The sequence below is a fragment of the Fistularia commersonii genome, chromosome 25 (genome assembly GCF_037954325.1).
Source record: "Fistularia commersonii isolate RoL2024-O1a breed Wild chromosome 25, RoL_Fcom_v1.0, whole genome shotgun sequence".
NCBI lineage: Eukaryota > Metazoa > Chordata > Actinopteri > Syngnathiformes > Fistulariidae > Fistularia > Fistularia commersonii.
In genome coordinates, this window is record NC_141308.1 from 6,067,190 (window position 1) to 6,086,823 (window position 19,634).

The window sequence follows — 19,634 nt, forward strand, 5'->3', positions numbered from 1 at the left end:
GAAACTAATTCCCAGATTACTTTTTTCAAGCGCTCTATGCCATAGAGATAACAGAGTGGTATAGAATAACTCTATGTTAAAGACCAGGGTGGGCAATTATTTTGGCCGGTGGGCTACATTTCTTATTTAATTTTCATGCGCGTGCCAACCAGATGTCATGTAAATTGAACCAAATGAACATTGCAATTTAAATTTTTATATTTTTTGGCCTTTAATTTCAACTTTAAAATCATTGATGATCTTATAAATGTACCAACATTATTTTGTATGTAATCGTCCACACGAAACTAAACAAAAGGGAAAAATAAGGAGTTTTTAAATTCGATGTTGATGGAAAATTTTCAAAGAAAATAGTTTGGTGGTATGAAATACACAGTATGATATACCTGCGCGGTTGATCCAAAATTAAATGGGCAAACATCAAAAATGTCAAGAAGAAAAAAGAAAATCCCATATTCTAAAGCACTGATACCGCTAATCATCTATTAAAACTTTTAATTGATGTGCACAAAATTTTTGAATGAAAAAGGCAATATCTAGAATTATGTATATCATCACAGACCGTCGCTTGGTAAAATGTACGCGCTCACAAAGAGCTTCCAGAAGAGAGCGTCGGTGAGCCGCTGAGTCTTTGCCGCATGATAGAACAAGAAGCTCTACGGTGACGTCATCAAGGGACTGTGAGGAAGGCTGGGGGAGGAAGATGGCGGGGTCCAAGGTGAAGCAGGACATGCCTCCTCCGGGAGGCTATGCTGCGTTTGATTATAAGAGAAATCTTCCGAAACGAGGACTTTCCGGTATATACAACACAACCTCGGCTAGTTATCTCTGCAGAGAAAATGGCTAAATACAGATTCGACCTTTATTTATCCAACAAAAGCTAATGCTAACGGATAAGCCACTGGGGGTGAAACTGTGATGCTAACCAGCTGCAATGTCTGAGATAAAGATAAAAGTACCTCTTGAACTGACCATTGAGTAGCTCGAAAATGTGATCATTGTCTTCTGGTAGCAATGCTTAGAATATATGTTTAATTTTGTTGTATTTTTCTTTTTGTATTACTCTGATAGCTCATTATGTTATTGGTAATAGCAGACGTCTAACTATTCCTTCCATACGTATCGACGTCAGAATGCTCGCAAGAGAAATGTATTCATTTTCCTAAATACTTTCTGCCTTTTAAGATAAGTTATGGAAGGGTTTATTGTTTTGAACAGTTCATGATCATGAAAGAAATCTGGTTTTGACTGTAGCTTAATGGCAGATAACATTTTTTGCATCATTAGATATCAACTGTACCTTTCAATCAATGCTAATACGCAGTCACTTGAAATTTAAGAATAGTGTTTTAAAGCTTTATTCCCACAGTACTGATGCTCCCAAATGAGAAATGAGATTGGGAATAATTTAAATTTGCATACATCTATAGTGTCTGTTCTTTTTCTTTAGACAACTACAGCAGTGTCAATAATGTGTCCTGATATTGTCAAAGTAGATATTACAATAATTAAGTAGCTTGCCTTGAAAGTGCAGGCATGACTTTATTTCATTGATGGGTAAATTGGGAAGATTAGAGTACTCACTGGTCACTTGTTACTTTCAGTAATACACTGATTTTATCAACCATATAAATACCTAAATGCAGCTTTAGTGTCATTTGATTTTACAGCTGCTTTTAAAATCTGACCTTGCTCAACAGGTTATAGCATGTTTGCCATTGGCATCGGAATAATGGCGTTTGGTTATTGGAGGCTTTTCAGGTGGAACAGAGAGAGGAAGTAAGCATCTATTATTTTGGAATTCACATTTAAATGTGACAGTTTAATTTAACCCTCCTGTTGTCCTCATTTTCTGCATACACCCTGTGTCAATGACAGTGGCGGGTCATTTTGATCCGAGGATAACAGGAGGGTTAAATGTCACAGGTTATAGTGACACCATATTTCTTTGTAATTCAGGCGCTTGCAAATCGAGGAAATGGAAGCCAGGATAGCATTGATGCCACTCCTGCAGGCTGAACAAGATCGCAGGTAACAATTATTTCTAAATCTAGCAGTTACACCTACTGACCAGTGAGTTGTTGTCAAGGATTTTGTGAAATTTCCCCTGTGCAGGACTTTACGGATGCTGAGGGAAAATTTAGAAGAAGAGGCTATTCTCATGAAGGATGTCCCTGGATGGAAGGTAAAAGAAATGTTAGGTTTTCTCAGACTGAGTTTTGAGGTTCATAAGTAATAAGGGAGTTCCACTGAATGCAGAAGAGGATAGGTCCAAAGCTGACGTCAACCAACTATTATGAGCTCAGGTTTACTTTGTCCACATTTAGTCTTATTAGACATTTTTCAGTTTTCAGAATGGTTCAAGGTATTGTATTTAATATTTGTGAATTAAATACACTTTTTTTTATTTAGATTTTTAATGAAAATATCCTAATTTGATTTCGACTTTCAACAAATGTTATTGTCTAGTTCCTCTTTAAAATGACAATGCTGAATCCAAGTATTTTCAATAAGTAGTAGTCTGTTGATTATCCTCAAATTGTATTATTCACACTAGCTTTGGAAAGCCAGAAACTACAATAATACCACTTCACACACCCCCCACCCAAGTATATTCAAGGATTTAAGACTTTTTCTGTTGTTACAGAAAGTACAATGAAATTTAAAGATAGCAGCTCTCAGGTTCAGGGGAATCAAAAACAGACACAAACCAATCCTTAAAAGGCAGGACATAACATAACAATACAATAGGAACATCTCTGGGTTCATGATATAAGATGTAAAAAAATACAAGACAAAAAGTATAAATCTATAACTATTTAGAAAGAAAAAGTAAAAAAGTGAACAGTGGAAAAAAAAAAAAGGTTTATTGCACTGTACTATATGTAGGGTTCAAGTGTTCAGGGTTGTGCTGATTTTTTTGCGATGACCGCTCTGGGGTAGAAAACTGTTTTTTAGTCTGTTTGTTTTTGCATTAATTGTCCCAAACCACCTACTTGATGGCATCAATTAGGGTAGGTGGTGGCTAGGCTTGATTTCTTCAGTATACCATAGACTCTCCCGAGGCAAGGTGTGTTATAGACACCTTCAAGTGATGGGACAGGATGACTAATAATTTTTTGGCTGGTGTTTATGGTCCTCTGCAATGCCTTCCTTTCTGCTGCTGTGCAGCTGGCAAACCACAGTGAGATTCCATGGCTCAGGAAAGACTCCACAGTGTAGTAATAAAAGGTCATTGACAACTTATTTGTAAGGTTGTTCCTCCTTAGTATCCTTAGGAAATGCAGCCTCTGGTGTGCCTTTTTCAGCAGTGCCATGGTGTTAGTTGTTCAGGTCAGGTTCTCCTTAATATAAGTGTCCAGGTACCTGAAGTCGTGGACCCCTCCTCTATGTCCCCATTGATGAGGATAGGCTGAATGTCTATCAGCTCCCTTGTCTTGGAGATATTGAGGATGAGGTTATTGCTGAAGCACTATGCTGACAGTTTTTAACACCTCATCCCTGTAAGCTGTCTTATCCCCTCCTGAGATAAGTCCTGTCGTGATGGTGTCGTCCGCAAATTTGATGATTACATTGTTCGAGTGACGTAGCATGCAGTCATGGGTTTAGAGTGAGTGGAAAGGAGGCTGGCAGGAGCCTGTGCTGAGAGCAGAGGAGGGATGAGGGTCCTACTCTCACCCTCTGGGAGCGCTCTGTTAGGTAGTTGTAGATCCAGGTGCAGATGGATTGTGGAAAAACTCTTGATTGAGCAGTTTGGTGGTCAGTTTGCTAGTTATGAGGGTATTAAAAGTGCAACTGAAATCAAAGAATAGTATCCTGGTTTAGCTCCCTTGATATTCCCAGGTGGGTGTGTGTGGAATGTAGGGCTAAAGCGTCTTCAGTGGATCAGTTTTTTCTGTATGTGAACTGGTGGGGGTCAAATGTGGGTGCGACTCCTGGTCAATTTCTGAAATAGTGGGTGTAAGAGTCACTGGCCTGTAGTCACTTGAACTGCTGACATTACTTTTTTTGTTTGTACATAGCAGTCACTATGACAATAAAAGCTTGTGGTAGTTACATGGGTTTACCCTTAACGGTCATGTGCTCCAAGTCTGGGGCGCAGTCACCATCAATCTTCTTCTTCTTTCAGCTTTTCCCGTTAGGGGTCACCACAGCGAGTCAACTTTCTCCATCTAACCCTATTCTCTGTATCTTCCTCTCTCACACCAGCTACCTTCATATCCTCTCTCACTACGTCCATTAATCTTCTCTTTGGTCTTCTTCAAGACCTCTTGCACCATCAATGATTTTTGCATTGATGAACCAGTTGTTATTCACATAAATGCATAGTCCGCTTCCCTTGCTTACTCGAGATACTGTCTGTCGTGGTGGTGCGCTGTGCAGCCAGCCAGCTTGATCACTGTTTCGAGAATGGATGAGTGGAGCCTGGTTTCCGATATCAGTAGAATATTTCATATATATAATGATCCATTTGTGGTGATAAAAAAAACCTTAATACCCCTACATGGATTCAAACTCTCCTGTTTCACTCAGGTTGGTGAGACTGCCTTCCACACTGACCGCTGGGTCCCTCCTCTCTCAGAGGAGCTGTTCAACCTGCGGCCACGAGAGGAGCTTTTGCACAAGCGCTTTGGCTTTCTATGGTACGTGTAGAGCCAGAGACTGTCTGAAGGTGGAGCCACACAGAACTTCACCATTGCTATGTGGAACCGAACCCCTATAAAATTCAGCCTGTAAATTTGATTAAAGTTCTTTTCCATACCCTATTCTGTTTTACCTTGTTTTTATTCCAGTATTGACTTAAGTGCTGTAAGTGTCATCATTTTTGATTCCAGTACCTATAAGCATGAAATGTATAATGATATCTTGAATTTCAATTACATATCAAAGGAACTTTCCATTAACGTGCAACATCAACTAATTAAACTACTTACAGCTTTTGGCTGGGTATTCTAGAACTTTTATTTTTTAATTCATACAACTGCGATTGATATTTTTGATCATAAAGATTTCATACTTAATTTGAGCGGACTGGAAAAACTCATCAGTTGAGACAACTGCCTACATTTTTACAGGGGATTGTTGAGTATCATTCTAGTTATTACTCTTAACTCATTTCCAATAGTCCAATAGAATTCCCAAATGTTCCCTCTTACAGAATTATACAAGAAAAATGGATTTATATATGAACTTATTTAGAAATTAATTTTAACGGTGTAAAAAAAGCTAAATCATTGAGATTAGAATTGTTTTAATCAGTTGCCAAATGCATATAGATCTGTTACCAAATAGGTGCCTTGCGCCTCAACAGACCTTACAATACAAAAGTAAAGAGTTACATTTTAGCAACAAACTTTCTAGTGATACACAGGAAGCTACTCAGCATATACAGTTAGTTTATCAATGCTATTACTATCAGCTCAGCCCTTCAGGGACCACCTCAGAAAATCAACCTCCACCATCTAGCCTATCATTGTATGGACTTCACAAATCCACTAACTTCATGTCCTCTTTCATTACTACGGCAATAAATCTTTAGCCTTCCTCCAGACCTCTGCCTGGCAGCTTCAACACAAGTATCCTGACAACATACTAAATATCCCTCCGCTGATGGAGTCATTCCTAGCCATTCCCAGTGAACCTTAATATTTTCCTCTCGGCTACCTCCAGCCGTGCCTCCCATTCCCTCTTCAATACCACCGTCTCCAAACCATACAGCATCACAGGTCTCACAATTGACATATAGACCAGTAGTATCAGTCACAAAGAAAACCTTTCTTGGTACATATGAGTTTTTTTTCATAGACCATCTATATTGAAAGTGTAATAATTTTATTCAGATTAAGTACTGTGAACTGACAAGAGTTTTTATTTGATGCCCCGTGCTTCTAATATATCCACGGATAAATTTTTCATGCATAAAACTGATCCCTGATTATCAATTGCTGATTATAATTAATCATTGATTACAAGATGATGTTGAGGTTCTCTTTGGGAGTGACAAAGATGGATAGGATTTGTAAATTAGTCCAGAGAGACAGCACATGTTAGATGTTTTGGAGAGAAGGTCAGAGAAGCCAGAGAGAGATGTTCAGTCATGTAGAGAGGGAGGGTGAACAGTGGTAGACAGATGCTGGAATTGGAGCTGCCAGGCAGGAGGTAAAGACGAAAGACTGATGGATGCAGTGAGAGGATATGAAATTAGTTGGTATGAACGGACAATAGAGAAAAGGGTTAAATGGGAATTGTTAAATGATCTTTTTAACATAGAAGTTGCTGAATCTATTGTTTATCTCTTTCCTCCCCGCTATAAAGAGAAGTGTTAGCTCGATAAACCAACACCCTGTTATGCAGTTGCAGTTGATTGCTGATCAAAGACTCAAACTTCAAGCTAAAAAAGGTCAGCAATTCCGTACAAGAACCCGCTTGTCCCAAAATTGCCCATATTAATTCATGTGAAATATAAGTAGACAGTCACTATCCTGTATTTAATTTTATTTAGGTTTCAGCATACAACACCCAATACATTGATTAATGTTAAATGCATCTAACATTCATTTTTAAAATGCAATACACTTGTTATCTTGCTCATGGATGTAATATAACCGCACCGACAATCAAGACAGCAACAAGTATCTTGAATGAGAGGATAATGGTTATAAAGGCAGTCCACATTTTTTGACTATTACCTTCTACCACAGCAATTAGCTTTCCTGCTCAAGTAGACTTTATCAACAGCAAACCAGCACTGAAGTTCAGGCTTCCTCCGGGTCGCATGTCGCCTGCAGCCGCCCAACAATGCACCTGGAGCATATATAGATTCAAGACTTAAGTTATTCTCTTCTAACCACAAGTTAAACCTGCGTTTGAAGGGCTTACCCGATAATGCTGCATCTGAATGACTTTCGTCCTCAGCCACACGTCAGCAGTTAAGTAGAGCCAGCCTAGTCCTCATCCATCAGTTCAGCCTAAAGAAAAACAGTAAAGAGTTGGTTTCAGTCTGGCCAGTTATCATTAGCTTCACAAAACGACACGAATTGCATGCAACACTATTCATGGTTCTGAAACTCACCACTTATTCAAATGTGAATATACAGAAAAACTGAGTTCAGGTTAGACACCTCAACTGTGAGCTGAGACATTACTGGAGCAAATTGTTGAACTAATGCAGTGGACAGGTTCTACCCATGACTCCGAGGCCAATGCTTTTTGGTTTGAAGGTGGAGCACTTTACATCCAGGAACTTCAGAAACTTTCCTCAGTGATCTTTTCTCTTAAGAATCAAGTGTCAGGGGGAACAAGGCCATGGTTTTTTTTCTGGAGGCAACTTCTGAAGCACAGGCTTATAAACAGCGACTAACTTGAAGGAATTTATGGAAACAATGACAACTGAGTTTGAAGGATGTGAGCAAAGCAAAAGGAGATTTTTACCTCACGTGCAATGGCCTACTTTCTCCACAAATGACCTAGGCAAGAGAGCAGCTTTCATCTCTGATGAGCACTTGTAGGTAGGCGCAACACTTCATTCTCCAAGGACTTGTAGGTTTTTGAAGTAGCTGACCTCTTGAACGTAATGAAGCATTAACATGACCAGACACCAGCTGTTTTCCCAGTATTTCCATGTACCATTTTTGGGACGCAAGTCAAACCTCATTAGAAGTTTGAGACCAAAACAAAATTGCCTGTAAAAATCACATTTTCCGCCATGCTTGGATAAATTTGTACGGAATTGAACCTTGAGTTTAAGATTCAGGAGAACACTTGAGCAGCTTGACAAACTTTTAAATGGAACCAAATAAATTTCCCTCAGATATCACTTAGGAGCATGTATGGCTTAAGTTTTCACTGCCAATTTGATAAACTTACAAAGAAATCAATGCTGAAATTAGGAATTTACCGCTTAGACGCAGCATTATAGCCATTAGCTTAACTCCCCCATGCGATTGTTTTAAAAGGCAAAAGAATCCAGATTATTTTCCACAGTCTGTTTAATAGGCTCCATGAAGCCAAACTGACAAAGAAAAAAAAAAGTTGTTGATCATACAAAGAACATAAAGTACAAAACTGTTCCCGGCTGAGATATTACTTGGGGAAACGAAGTTACATTTTTCGATCACTTAAACAAGATTAGTCCATTTTACAGCACATTTAAAATGCAGGTGTTGAGCAGAGCACAAAAGATACCTTGGACGGACTGTAGCATGCTGCAATTTGCAACTTCATGAACAGCCGGCCACTTCGGATGTGTAGTTCACCAGTCTGAAAGGAATTCACTCTTTTGGGAAATTGAACACACAGGAGCTCCCAGCTAAACTATTTTTTATAGTAAAGGAATTTAGCATAAAATCCCCCAAAAAGTGAGTTAATTTTTTGTATTTTGTTCCACTCCATTTATGGATTTGGCAGGAGGCAGGTCGGCGAACATGACCGGGGGTGGGGGGACGTAAAGAATAGAAAGTCATATCAGACATCAATATATTACAAAAACCATAACTAAGAAATTAAATCAGAGAACACTTTAACGTGTTGGAAAAGTCTGTAACGATGTTTGTGGCTGATCAACGAAAAGCCACGCAGAGATTCGTAGTTTGATCCCCCAAATTGCGGCTTCACAGCATTGACCAGATTCAACAGATGCCTTTCAGTGAACAAACTTCGGTGTTGTAAAGAGGCCCGATCAGGCAAGGTAAGAGAATTTTAACATGTTCTTTTTTTGAAGGAATGACCAAAACTCAGGGCTACATTATTTTAAGATGCTTCAGCTACTACAACAGAACTACAAAACTAAAGGTCAGCAAGAACACATGGACATTTTTTTTTCTTGAGGAGCGCATCTTTGAAATACAGCCAGCCAAGTGATGATCTTGAATCAGGGAGATGTTTACTCGTGTGTAGCTGAGGATAAGAAGTGGGCACACAGGTAAAGACACTGAAAGTTCCAACACTGGATTTCATAACATCCCATTCAACCCAACACAGTCCAAAATCCCTCCCTCAGTTTGCGAATAAGGGGGTCCGTCCGTCGAGGTACGAGCAATTAGCAATTCACTTGTATGAGCAACTCAGGAAAAGTCTATGTTTTGCCACTTGCTACCAAAGCAGTCGGGCTAGAGAAATAGGGTTACCCTATAGAGTCAGTTGGAAGTGTAAAATTGAGGGGTATATGAAAATGTTTGGCATGTTGGGGCTGTAAGATTGTCCTATTAATCTGAGTTTTTATTTTCTAAAACAAGTGGAAATAATTCACACATGTGAATTAAATTTGAAGTTGATCATTTGACTGACTAAAAGGTTAGTTGTTCTAAGACAAGAATGAAATTTTGAAAACAGCCCCAACATGTGTTTACAAAGTGTAAATGCAAACTACTCATGCCTACCATAGCTGTCGTATCCATCACGGTAGGACCCAGAGCGGTCGCCATATCCGCCCTGCCCCCTGCAAGCGAGGAAAGCATTAATTAAGAGATTAGGGATGGATAAACATTACTCTCAATACACTAGCATCATAGATTGCTTAGTTCTCTTACCTATTGTCCCGGTATCCGCCACCACCTGAGTACCCGCCGCTCCTGTAGCTGCTGCCAAAGCTCCTGTCCCCACCTCCGAAACTTCTGTCACTGTAGCTTCTGTCGCTGTAGCCCCGGTCGCCGTTGTAATCTCCACCTCCAGAAGACAACACAGGTACCAGGATAAACGACGTTGAATTGATGTCAGAAGATCAATTGTGCCAGTCAGAGATCACCCATGATCACCTCTGGAGTAACCTCGCCCACCTCTCCCCCTGAATCTGCCGCCACGTGGGGCCGAGCTGAATCCTCCTCTGGACCGTCCGCCCTTTCCTGCTTCATCCACGCGAATGGCCCGCCCGTCCAGAGTCTGAAGGATATGGCGGACAATCGAGCGTAAGAAAACAAGGTGGCTATATAAAATACCGATTTTGAGCGGGAAATTGCATGCGCCAAAATTATTTCCAAAACGGGGGGGGGAGAGAGAAAACGGTCAATTCACCTTGCCGTTCATTGCATCCAAAGCGTCCTTTGCATCTTCCGCATTGTCGTATTTCACGAAGCCAAAGCCGCGGGACCTTCCGGTCTCTTTGTCTCTGATCACGTCCACTACACAGGCAAAACAGGGGAAACCGTTAAAATGTGGGGCGGGGGGGTTAGGAGGGTAATGTTGCATTAAACTACGACGACGACACAATGAAAGCAGACGACCATTTGGCAACTCACCCTTCTCGATAGTTCCATATTTGCCGAAGGCCGCTGCCAGAGAGTCCTCGTTGGTTTCGAAGCTCAGGCCTCCGATGAATAACTTTCCCTCGTCCGACATCTTGTGCAAATTAAAGAACAAAAAACACATATTAGCGCCCACACACCCACCGACCTTGTAAATCTCTCTGTTGCAAACGACGCCACAACCCGCGAAAGCAGTAAAGTAGGTCAATGGTGGTTCGGGACCGGCAATAAAGAGGCACAAATCTACAATAATATACTGTGTCATATTTCGTTTTCATTTGATGTATTTTCCATTGCGGAATAAGATGGGTTATTGTTTAGCTTTTTCTGTGACCAACTGAACTAGGCCTCAGACCACTCAACGTGGTCCCGTTATGTTAGCATCAACCCTTCCAGCGCCATTTTGTGACCGGTCGTCGACATCGTGCTTTGTTACGTTCGAGTAAGGAATTCTCTTAATATGCCGTATCAAATTTCATGCTCTAGTAAAAACAGTCGAACATTAATATGAGCAATAATTTTTCGGTCACTTCGAAACAACAGTCATTACTTTCTAACGGGTTTCGATGCAAGCTTAAAGAAACGCCATGCAACATGATAATTACCAGTGGTCATTTTGTTTAAAATGAGAATAACAAATTAAACGGCTAAACTATTTAACATTTCATATTAATTACCTTTGATAGCAAATGTCTGTATGCAGTTGATTTAACGGTCGAGTAAGAAAGAAAGCAGACAATACCTTTTCGTTGATTTTGACTTAGCTGACGACGAGCGGAGATACGGAGCGAATGCGAAATGCGAGATTTGGCACTCGCCTTTTACGGTGAAGTCTCATTGGACCGCTACGACCTGCAAGGGGGAGGTCACATGACCACGCGGGGGGAGGGCGAGAAGCTAGCGGAAATACTGCAATCTCCGCTCGAGATGACCATACGCACGTATCTGCAAGTTTCACTGATATTCTGGAAACGTTTATTTTTCGGGCGGATTTAAAATGTTTTGGATTTTGTTCATTTATAAAACGATGAGCGGGCACTCGCCATGCTTCAATTGTTGACGTCATTGATCTTCCAACCAGTTAGCTAGCAGATCTTCTGTCACGTGACATTAGCTGGAGGTCTTGGCGGTCCGTTGTACGTTTGCCGCTCCACGGTGACGTCAACATTTCCTTTAGTAATGGCCGAATTTCAGCCCAACTGAAACGTGTTTCGTTGCATCAGTAACCTGAGTCTCCACCGAAGTAACAGGAAATATCTATACCTGACTTAGGAACCAAGCATCTCACCAGAACACAGTGAATGAATAAATTACTTTCTTTTTTGTTTAGTGTAAGATAAAGTGTGTGTGTATATACGTAGATATATATATACATATATGTGTATATATATATATATATATATATATACAGACACACAAACACACATTTATATATAATGAGTTTCGTGCAGTTCTTGTTTGGTGGCATCTTGTAGTTGTAATATTTATATTTTTCGTGTGTTTGTTTTTAGTAAAGTAACTGCAATGTGATGTGTCGTGAATAAATGTTATTAGTCAAGATGACCTATGACCTTACTGTTTCAACTGAAATCCCCTTATCTCTGTAAATTGTAACATATTCAAGACATCTGACACGAGGGAAAACTACATTTATGCACGCAACGGAAATCTGCATATAAATTAGATATATTTCTGTAATAGACTGAAACAGATATGCGTGTTTTTCCTTTATTCACTGTTATTTTTGTGTTCTCCTGCACTTCAATGCATATTGCATAAATGAAACATTTCAGAAAAATGTCCTATTCATGTAATAAAATAGCTTTGATTACATTTATGACTGTTAAGGCCATTTAAAACACACACACAAAACAAATAAACAGGGAGGAGGTCTTTGTACAAAACACCAAGATGTATAATGTCAAAACCTATTAAGTCATATAGGACATACCTTGCAACATTAAGAGCCAGTAAATGTGAGGTGAAAGTACATGCTTGGCACAGTGATAACCGGAGGAACCGGACTCTCCAGTCAAAGATTATTTCTCACTTGCAAAGAGGTCTCAAGAGGCCGACTTGATTCCACCCCCTAGGTGGCAGCTGTGGCCGCCTAGGGACAATTATGACAGCGTTGGTACGGGTGAGAAGTTTTTGAGGGATGTGAACTCCGGCGTGTCTGCCGGCGAAGGCGCCTTTGATCCATCAAAAACTGCAGATGCTCTAACTTACAATGCAATGTCTGATTCTCCTCTGTGGACGAGGGGATGTGATGACCTTCCTTGTCTGAAAGGAGACAGAAATAATGTGATCAGGCAGAAACTTCTAGAAAAATAAAACAGCATCAAAATCTCAAATATTTGACCGACAGCTGGTTTTCTGAGAATCCTTTTGCTCAATAATTCATACTTACAATATAGTAAAAAGAACAGGACAAAAAAAGAATGAATCGTTGGAATGAGCAATATGGACGAAATTACTCTCACAATATTCAGACAGCCTTATTCTGATGATGATATACTCTATATCCAGAAATCTGGTATGGAAAAATCATTAATTGAATGACAGTCACATAAAAAAATGGTTGACACAACTTTACCAAATTAGAAAAGAACTACAAAATGTATACACATCAACATTTTCAAAAGAAAAAAAACAGAATATGATCACATTGAGGGTATAATCCATTACACCACCCAACTCTAAGTGTGTTTCCTTTAATTACAGATTTGAAACAGTTCCCTGGCTGAAGTCCTTTAAAGTCTCACTTTATCCAGCTGACACTCTAAACCCCCACCAAGTTTACCAAACTGTACGAAGCAGCTTACTTTAGACTGGCGCAAATACAACACACTAGAAAAGAATTGGAGATTTTATGTCAATCTAAACTGCATATAACTTTACACACACACACACACACACACGCGCACATACACACACACATATATATATATATATACACACACACACACACACACACACACACACACACACACACACACACACACACTAGAGTTCAAGCTAATCAAAAATGTTAGTATCTGCTTTAATGTGACCCAGTGAGAGACACAGTTTTCATATAGATTTACTTTCTTGTGGTTAAAATTGAAAATTGTATGAATAAGTACTATGGACGTTCACTCACAAGAGTACACAACTTCTTTGCGCACAAATAGCCCTGTTAATGATTTTTATGTCAAACTGACCTGAAGTGTCCTCCAGCTGCTGTGTGCCCTGGGTTGCTGTTCTGCAGGGCTCTTCTTTGGGGACTGGGGAGTTTGACGCAGGCCAGTGGAGCAGGGCTGAAGAAGCTCCCTGCTGGAAGGAGGCCGCTCTAAGGAGGTCGTTGAGAATCTGGAGAATAATGGCGACGCCGTTGCGAGGATGGCTGCTTTGAATGCAAGGGGCCAGTGTGCCTGATGGGATGTGAGAGATATGACAAAATACCATTAACAGATAATAACTTAAAAACTAATCAGTTATCCAGTCAGTCATTTTCAAGCAAAGATCATAAACTTTCAATGTTGCAAATTTAAGGATCGGGTGAATTTTTGATTGATTATCAACAAATGATCTTTGAGTTCTCATCCGATGTTCATATTAACACAGAGATTCAAATTTAACAATTAAGGATCTTTCAAAAATTAAGATTTATCTATATGGTAATAGCGTGATTCTCTTCAGATCCATAATCCTTGTAATACTTCATGTTCTCATGTATTACCTTGGTCAGTTGCTGATACTTTTGAAATCATCCTTAAACTTTCAATGTAACCTAGCTCTTAAAAATCTGCATCTCAGCATCTGAGCATCTGTGTTTATATTGAATGTTAATGTTAATACATTAATTCAAAGCACTAGTGCATTAGTAGAACAACCAGCAGCCCAATGTTACATTATTACACCAAACCTTCATTTGTGATATCATGTATTGAATATCATGGATTAAGTCCATTGCCTTTTCCTGGTGAAAAATATTACCATGAAGGGAAAGTTATCATCATACTTTTGTATCACAGCACCGCTCAGTGGACAGAAAAAAAAAAAAAACTGATTTTTTGATTCTATTAAAAAAAAACAACAACTCAGGACTTGTTCTAAATGAAATATAACAACACATCATCATGATCTATTTTGTTATTTCCTTTTTGAATAATAATGATGGGATTAAATTGATCAATTGTTCTGATGTTTTGATCCAATTATGTTTCTTCTGTGATTTTTAATTTTTGGATTTGTGTGACTTATCAGTATAGTTGTCAATACATTGTGCTAGAACCTAACCAAAATCACCATACTTCCACAGCATTGTGACACCTGGCTTACCGGAGAAAGTTCCAGAGAAGACGCCTGGGGAGTGGCTCACAAAGCTTTCTATGACTGCTCCTGGTTTCTTGCATGTACCAGGAGGGGATGGATGAACGCCACTCTGCATGAAGAGTTTGAAATGAGTATTAAACTTGAAAAAGAAAGATGATTGAAGAACTCAGATGTACTCCTTTTTTCTGTTTATCAGGATGAGATAAGTGTATATCAATAAAAATATGACTTACTTCTTTGAAGGTGGATGCAGGCACTGGGCTCGGGGGTCCAGTACAGGGGCCTGTGGGGTCTGGTGTACTAACTGGTGTGGAACCCTTTCGTGGACAACTGGGATACGGACAACCAAAGGGTGAATGGCTGGAAGGAATGTGGGAGGGTGTGTGTGCAGAGTGGTGTGAAGATGAGGGGAGATAATTGCTGTTGGTGGCAGTCTTGAGGGGTCTTTGGCTCTTAGATTGCATTGGGGGTGTGCAGAGAGAAGAGTGTGGGACCCGTGAAGAGGTTGGTGCAGTAGGTGATGAGTGAGAGTCTGTTTTGTTGAGGAGGGGGGGAGCAGTGGAGCTCACATTGGGAAGGCCACTTTGGCGTTTGTTGCTATCTCTCTGGTCTTTTGAGTCGGGGTCTGTCTGCAGCTCCACGTCCTGAGCAGACAGCTGAAGCTGAACGTACATCGTGTGTGACCCAACTCGCAGTTTAATGGTCAAGGGTGCACATCCGGACAAGAAGTCACTGATCTGCAGGGCAGTCATAGAAAATGATTTATTAGAATTGAATAAATGTCATCAGTTTGATTCACTCCTCACATTAAGAATGCACAAGTGCACAAGACCCCCCCACCCCCAGCAAATAGCCAAAACAAATCTGTATAGCTTTGTTTTAGTTTTAATTTGCATTAAATTAAAATTTCTTTTAAAAATGTAAAGATTTATTAAAATTGCATCTTATCATGTTAATTTAAAAATGACTAACTTTTGTTTGTGCCTAAGTCTTGAGATGGAGCCAGGTGTCTCTTGGACAGAAATATGCCTAATGACAAAAATCTTTCAGAAATGCTAGAGAAAAAAACAAACCACTCTTCGTTATGCTGAGGTCACAGGTTTAATTTGCTGATCTAACAGGCATGGTATTTGGTCACAGATGGGAGTACTTTTGGAAACCCATTGAGGTCAAAGGTCACTGTTATTTTTCACTCATGCAACCTTATGAGTAGATTTTTCTTCTATGGTGCAGCGGGTTGCCTGGAGAACAGTCTGAGCATGTGGCCTGTAACTCTTACACCGTCACCAGCAGATGGTGTTACAGCGAGCAACGACAGTAACCAGTGTATATTCACCTTTTTTAGTGGCTGCATGAAGTGGGTAAAATACTAAGCTCTTACCTGAACTTCTGTTAGACTTTCCAACATGTCCATCACTGTCCTCTCAGCTCTGCTGGTGGAACACTGTGGAAGCAAAGGATAATTAAAAGCCTGCGGATCCGTCTTTCCACTGGTGGAGAATGTGCATGGGTTTTACTTACTACTAGACCGGCTTCAATAACAGGGACCAGGGTGAGTTTGCTCCCATCTGCTACATCCTGGTCCAGCAGTCTTCCTGCAGTGAGCGGCCTGATGGGGGAAAAGGGAAGGGGGACACACGGATCAGTACAGAGGGGTGAGATGGGAAAAGGGTGTAACTGTCCACTCACCTGTTCTTATGCAGGAGTACGATTTTATCAGTTTGCACTTGGAGTTTTTCTGAGATTCGCGACCGCAGTCCCTCCACTGTCTCCCCTCGGGGAACAGTGAGCTCCACGGGGATGCCGGTGGTGGACGTGACGGAGAGGCGCATGGTGGAAGCCCGGCGTCGAGCTGCGGAGACCCGGTTGCTGCTGCTGTTGTTGCTGCTATATTCAACCGCGACGCCGGTGGTGGAAGAACAGTCAGGTTTAAAATAAGACGACTGAATTCCACGGTATTCCCTCTCTGTTGGTTGTTCCTTTTGTCAAAACGGTGAAAAAAAAACACCAGGACACGTTTATAATGACGTTTTTTAGCAGACTGCAGCTGTTCCGGGGATCTATTTCTCCCTGGCTGCGACACTCAGGTTCACTCTACTCCTACTACCCTACAACCCCGCAACCATGTCAGCGTAAGCCCCGCCCATCAGCAACTGCCGCCAATCAACGAGGCCCGTTAGGCTCGTCATCCCACATCGTCCAATCAAAACGCCAGTTTCTTTAATGTGTTGCCCGCTTTGTACCTTACACACCATTCATAAAATAAATGATGCAATCTTCCCTGCACAAACAGAGGATTTTGTCGAGTCGAAATCTAATAAGAAAATCTAATAAGACTGTCTTGATAGTTTTTAAGCAATAGAATGGTTCGTATTTGTAGTTAGAGACATAAAGTTTAACTACCCCCCCTCTGATGTGTGTCGAGAAGAAGGTCTGCATACAGGTTGGTAAATTGTCTTAAAAAGATAAAGAAACATATCAACTTTGAAATCCCGAAAGTGATAGCTGCAGCATAGCTGCGGTTCTTTGAAATAGGGAGGTGAACTGCAGGAAACTTTCAGCACATGCGCGTAAAGGTAACCGCCCAGTGTCAAATTTTACACATACATCATTCTGCGGGTTGCAGTGAAGCTCAAATGTCCAGCCAAAGAACAAGGAGAGACATGCAAATTTGAGCCGAAGGTGCAAGGGAATTTACTCTACTTTATTCAGATCACGGCTCCTTCCCTCCACGGTTTCTCTTAATGTCAGACTTTTAATGTGCAAAGAAAAATCATCTAAGGGTGAGTGACTGACATTTAGTCAACCAAGAAATTTGAAAGGCCTTGGAAGGGGTTTCTGGTCTAGATGAGATTGGAATTCCCTTTTACTCCACAGACCCAGAGGGCCCTCATCCAGATGACTCACAAGAAACTATTTGTAATCTATTTATCTTTGTGGCTGCTGCTGTGTTGTTCTGTTGCTATTTTTTCATTTGGTAGATTTCATGAATGTATGTCATATGATGCATTAGACATACAAAAATCACAACATAGTCAAAATATCACATATGTGCATAAAGAAATATTGACATTCAGTTCTTATTGTGTCCTTTCTTGACATTTCAAGGTCGCATGTGTCTTATATTGCTCTCTCACCATGCAGTGGGTGGATACATCCATGTATGCTGTTCACAATGTCACTGTGTAGGCAGCAGGATATTGTCTCCTCTTTGAGTCTTGCAGCCTGTTTAGTATTCCTGTCCTGGCTCTGTTGCGCAGCAGTGTTTTGAGCCGCACCTGTCACATGACCACATGATGCTCCAAAGGGGAGGACAGCAGGGAGTAAAGTGACATAAAGCCAAGGAGGGAACAGTGATGCAGTTTATGTGTGTCCTTGCTACAGCTAAAAATAGCCCCCACCCCCTTGCCATTGCTGGTGTGCGTCACTGACCCCCAATATCACTGAGCTCCCATCCACCATTTTCTCTTACCTTTACTAAAACACCCAACCTGTGCAGTGTGCGTGGTGAGCAGTCCTCTTTTCCTTCTCCTCATTCTGCAATCTCAGTATGAATTCACATGACATATCACCCAACATACCCATCATCAGCTAATTCTTTGCTACACCTTTGCTGGGTTTTCAAAGGATTCCCACATAGAAACTTTGCTTGAGCAGACATAATGCCCCCGCCAAATCGGAGATCCCCGCCCTCTGCAGCAACGCATCACACAGCGCTTCACCAAGATAAGTGAGAAAGGAGAGCTAGCTGCTTTACATTCTCAGGGCCTCGCCAAGAAGAATTCCACAGGATGTCCTGCTCTCCAGCGCAAGCACTGACGTAGCTCTGACGTCAGCAGCAGCGGCAGCACACACATACACATACACATGCACGCATGCACAAACACACACACAAATACAGACTAAGGCAGAGACACTGTTCCTCCTCTCCTCCGCATTCCTCCCACCCCCTGAGCGGCCTCTCCTGGCATCATTTCCCAGATTTGTTCAGTTGTCTGGTATGTTACACCTCAGTACCTGCCAGTAAAAATGTTGTACATGAGAAACGCCGCCTACATATTCCAACAAGCAAGGATCTGTCTTTTCTAAAAATATGTGACATTGTTTAAGGTGGATTGGTCCAGAATTAACTGAGTTTAGTGACCAAAAGAAATGGCTGGCAGGTTCTGGATTGGATCTGGACTGTTAGTGGAGGGTATTGAGCCAAATAATCCCTAGGCAAATTTATCGCAACTGCTTTAAAATGAGGAATGCATCAGTCCTGCCTCTCTTTTTCAACCGCAGTCTCATACCTCTACGTCTAGCTCCACCTTTCATCGCCTCATTATTGTGCATTGTATTGAGAATTGTGGAATTGTGTCCAAACAAAGGGGGGTTCTAGCCAATACCTGAGGAAAACAGATCTGTGAAAACTGAAATGCATCCATAATTGTTCAGCTAACCACCGAAAAACATCCTGCATAAGATAACGTTTGGAGCCAGAATCAAATTGCTGAGAGAAGAAGGGAGATCACTGTTACTGGAGTAGTGAGGGAATGAGTGAGCTTAAAGTGCAAACTGATTTAGATCTTATTCTGAGAGACCAACATGGAACTAGATTAGGTAATGGTGGTAGATGAAGAAAAAACAACAATCAATGCTATTCATTTGGGACTGAAGCACAGTCTTAAGCAGCTAATATGCAAAATTACAATAAATGGTGCTCTAATAGTTAGATGCTGTTGGATTTCAGAATTGATACTTTTGTTTTGTAAGAGAATGCTGATGGTACAATGTGATAATCATTAGAAATATTGTTTTAAATATTTTGGTAGCTGCCATTAAATAAACTGGAGTTACCTAATGACTTAAACTTGTAAATATACAAATACAATACGGTGTCGCGCGTTTGCATTTAACTTGTTGATTTTTAAGGAAAAGCAATTGGAAACCTTGTTCTTTACGTGGCAGTGAAGCAAATACTACATTGTAATTAACTAAGATGCATTTGCATTGCTCTCCTTGCGCTGACTTCTTTCCACGATGGACAGTTGAACTCAAAAAACATTTCCTGCTCCACTCTGAACATTACAACAACTT

General features: G+C 40.7%; 3 protein-coding genes across 7 annotated transcripts; 1 reads left to right on the forward strand and 2 right to left on the reverse strand.

The window, feature by feature from the left end:
* The first annotated feature begins 646 nt into the window (after positions 1 to 646).
* Positions 647 to 4,766, forward strand: ndufa13 (NADH:ubiquinone oxidoreductase subunit A13). Its single transcript, XM_086172541.1, has 5 exons — positions 647 to 797; positions 1,701 to 1,779; positions 1,960 to 2,031; positions 2,116 to 2,185; positions 4,534 to 4,766. The coding sequence occupies exons 1-5, from the start codon at positions 704 to 706 to the stop codon at positions 4,651 to 4,653; spliced, it is 435 nt and encodes a 144-aa protein (XP_086028667.1). The 5' UTR covers positions 647 to 703; the 3' UTR covers positions 4,654 to 4,766.
* Positions 4,767 to 6,478: 1,712 nt separating this feature from the next.
* cirbpa (cold inducible RNA binding protein a) lies at positions 6,479 to 11,142 on the reverse strand. 5 transcript variants are annotated; one of them, XR_015108671.1, is made up of 8 exons: positions 10,981 to 11,141; positions 10,233 to 10,332; positions 10,009 to 10,115; positions 9,753 to 9,876; positions 9,528 to 9,663; positions 9,378 to 9,436; positions 6,880 to 6,968; positions 6,479 to 6,804 (listed from the first exon to the last, which is right to left on the reverse strand). XR_015108671.1 is itself a non-coding variant. In XM_086171961.1 (7 exons), exons 2-7 carry the CDS (start codon positions 10,330 to 10,332, stop codon positions 8,252 to 8,254), a joined length of 534 nt encoding a protein of 177 aa, XP_086028087.1. In that variant the 5' UTR covers positions 10,981 to 11,141; the 3' UTR covers positions 7,971 to 8,251. The 5 variants fall into 5 exon arrangements, 4 of the variants coding, with proteins under 4 accessions (XP_086028087.1, XP_086028085.1, XP_086028088.1 ...); XM_086171961.1 differs by lacking the exons at positions 6,479 to 6,804; positions 6,880 to 6,968 and adding an exon at positions 7,971 to 8,259; XM_086171959.1 differs by lacking the exons at positions 6,479 to 6,804; positions 6,880 to 6,968 and adding an exon at positions 7,971 to 8,895 and having other exon boundaries at positions 10,981 to 11,139.
* A 793-nt stretch (positions 11,143 to 11,935) lies between these two features.
* On the reverse strand, positions 11,936 to 16,642 carry LOC147218971 (midnolin). The gene is made up of 7 exons (XM_086171958.1): positions 16,245 to 16,642; positions 16,077 to 16,164; positions 15,937 to 15,999; positions 14,789 to 15,292; positions 14,562 to 14,664; positions 13,442 to 13,651; positions 11,936 to 12,521 (listed from the first exon to the last, which is right to left on the reverse strand). The coding sequence occupies exons 1-7, from the start codon at positions 16,385 to 16,387 to the stop codon at positions 12,349 to 12,351; spliced, it is 1,284 nt and encodes a 427-aa protein (XP_086028084.1). The 5' UTR covers positions 16,388 to 16,642; the 3' UTR covers positions 11,936 to 12,348.
* Between the last annotated feature and the right edge of the window lie 2,992 nt (positions 16,643 to 19,634).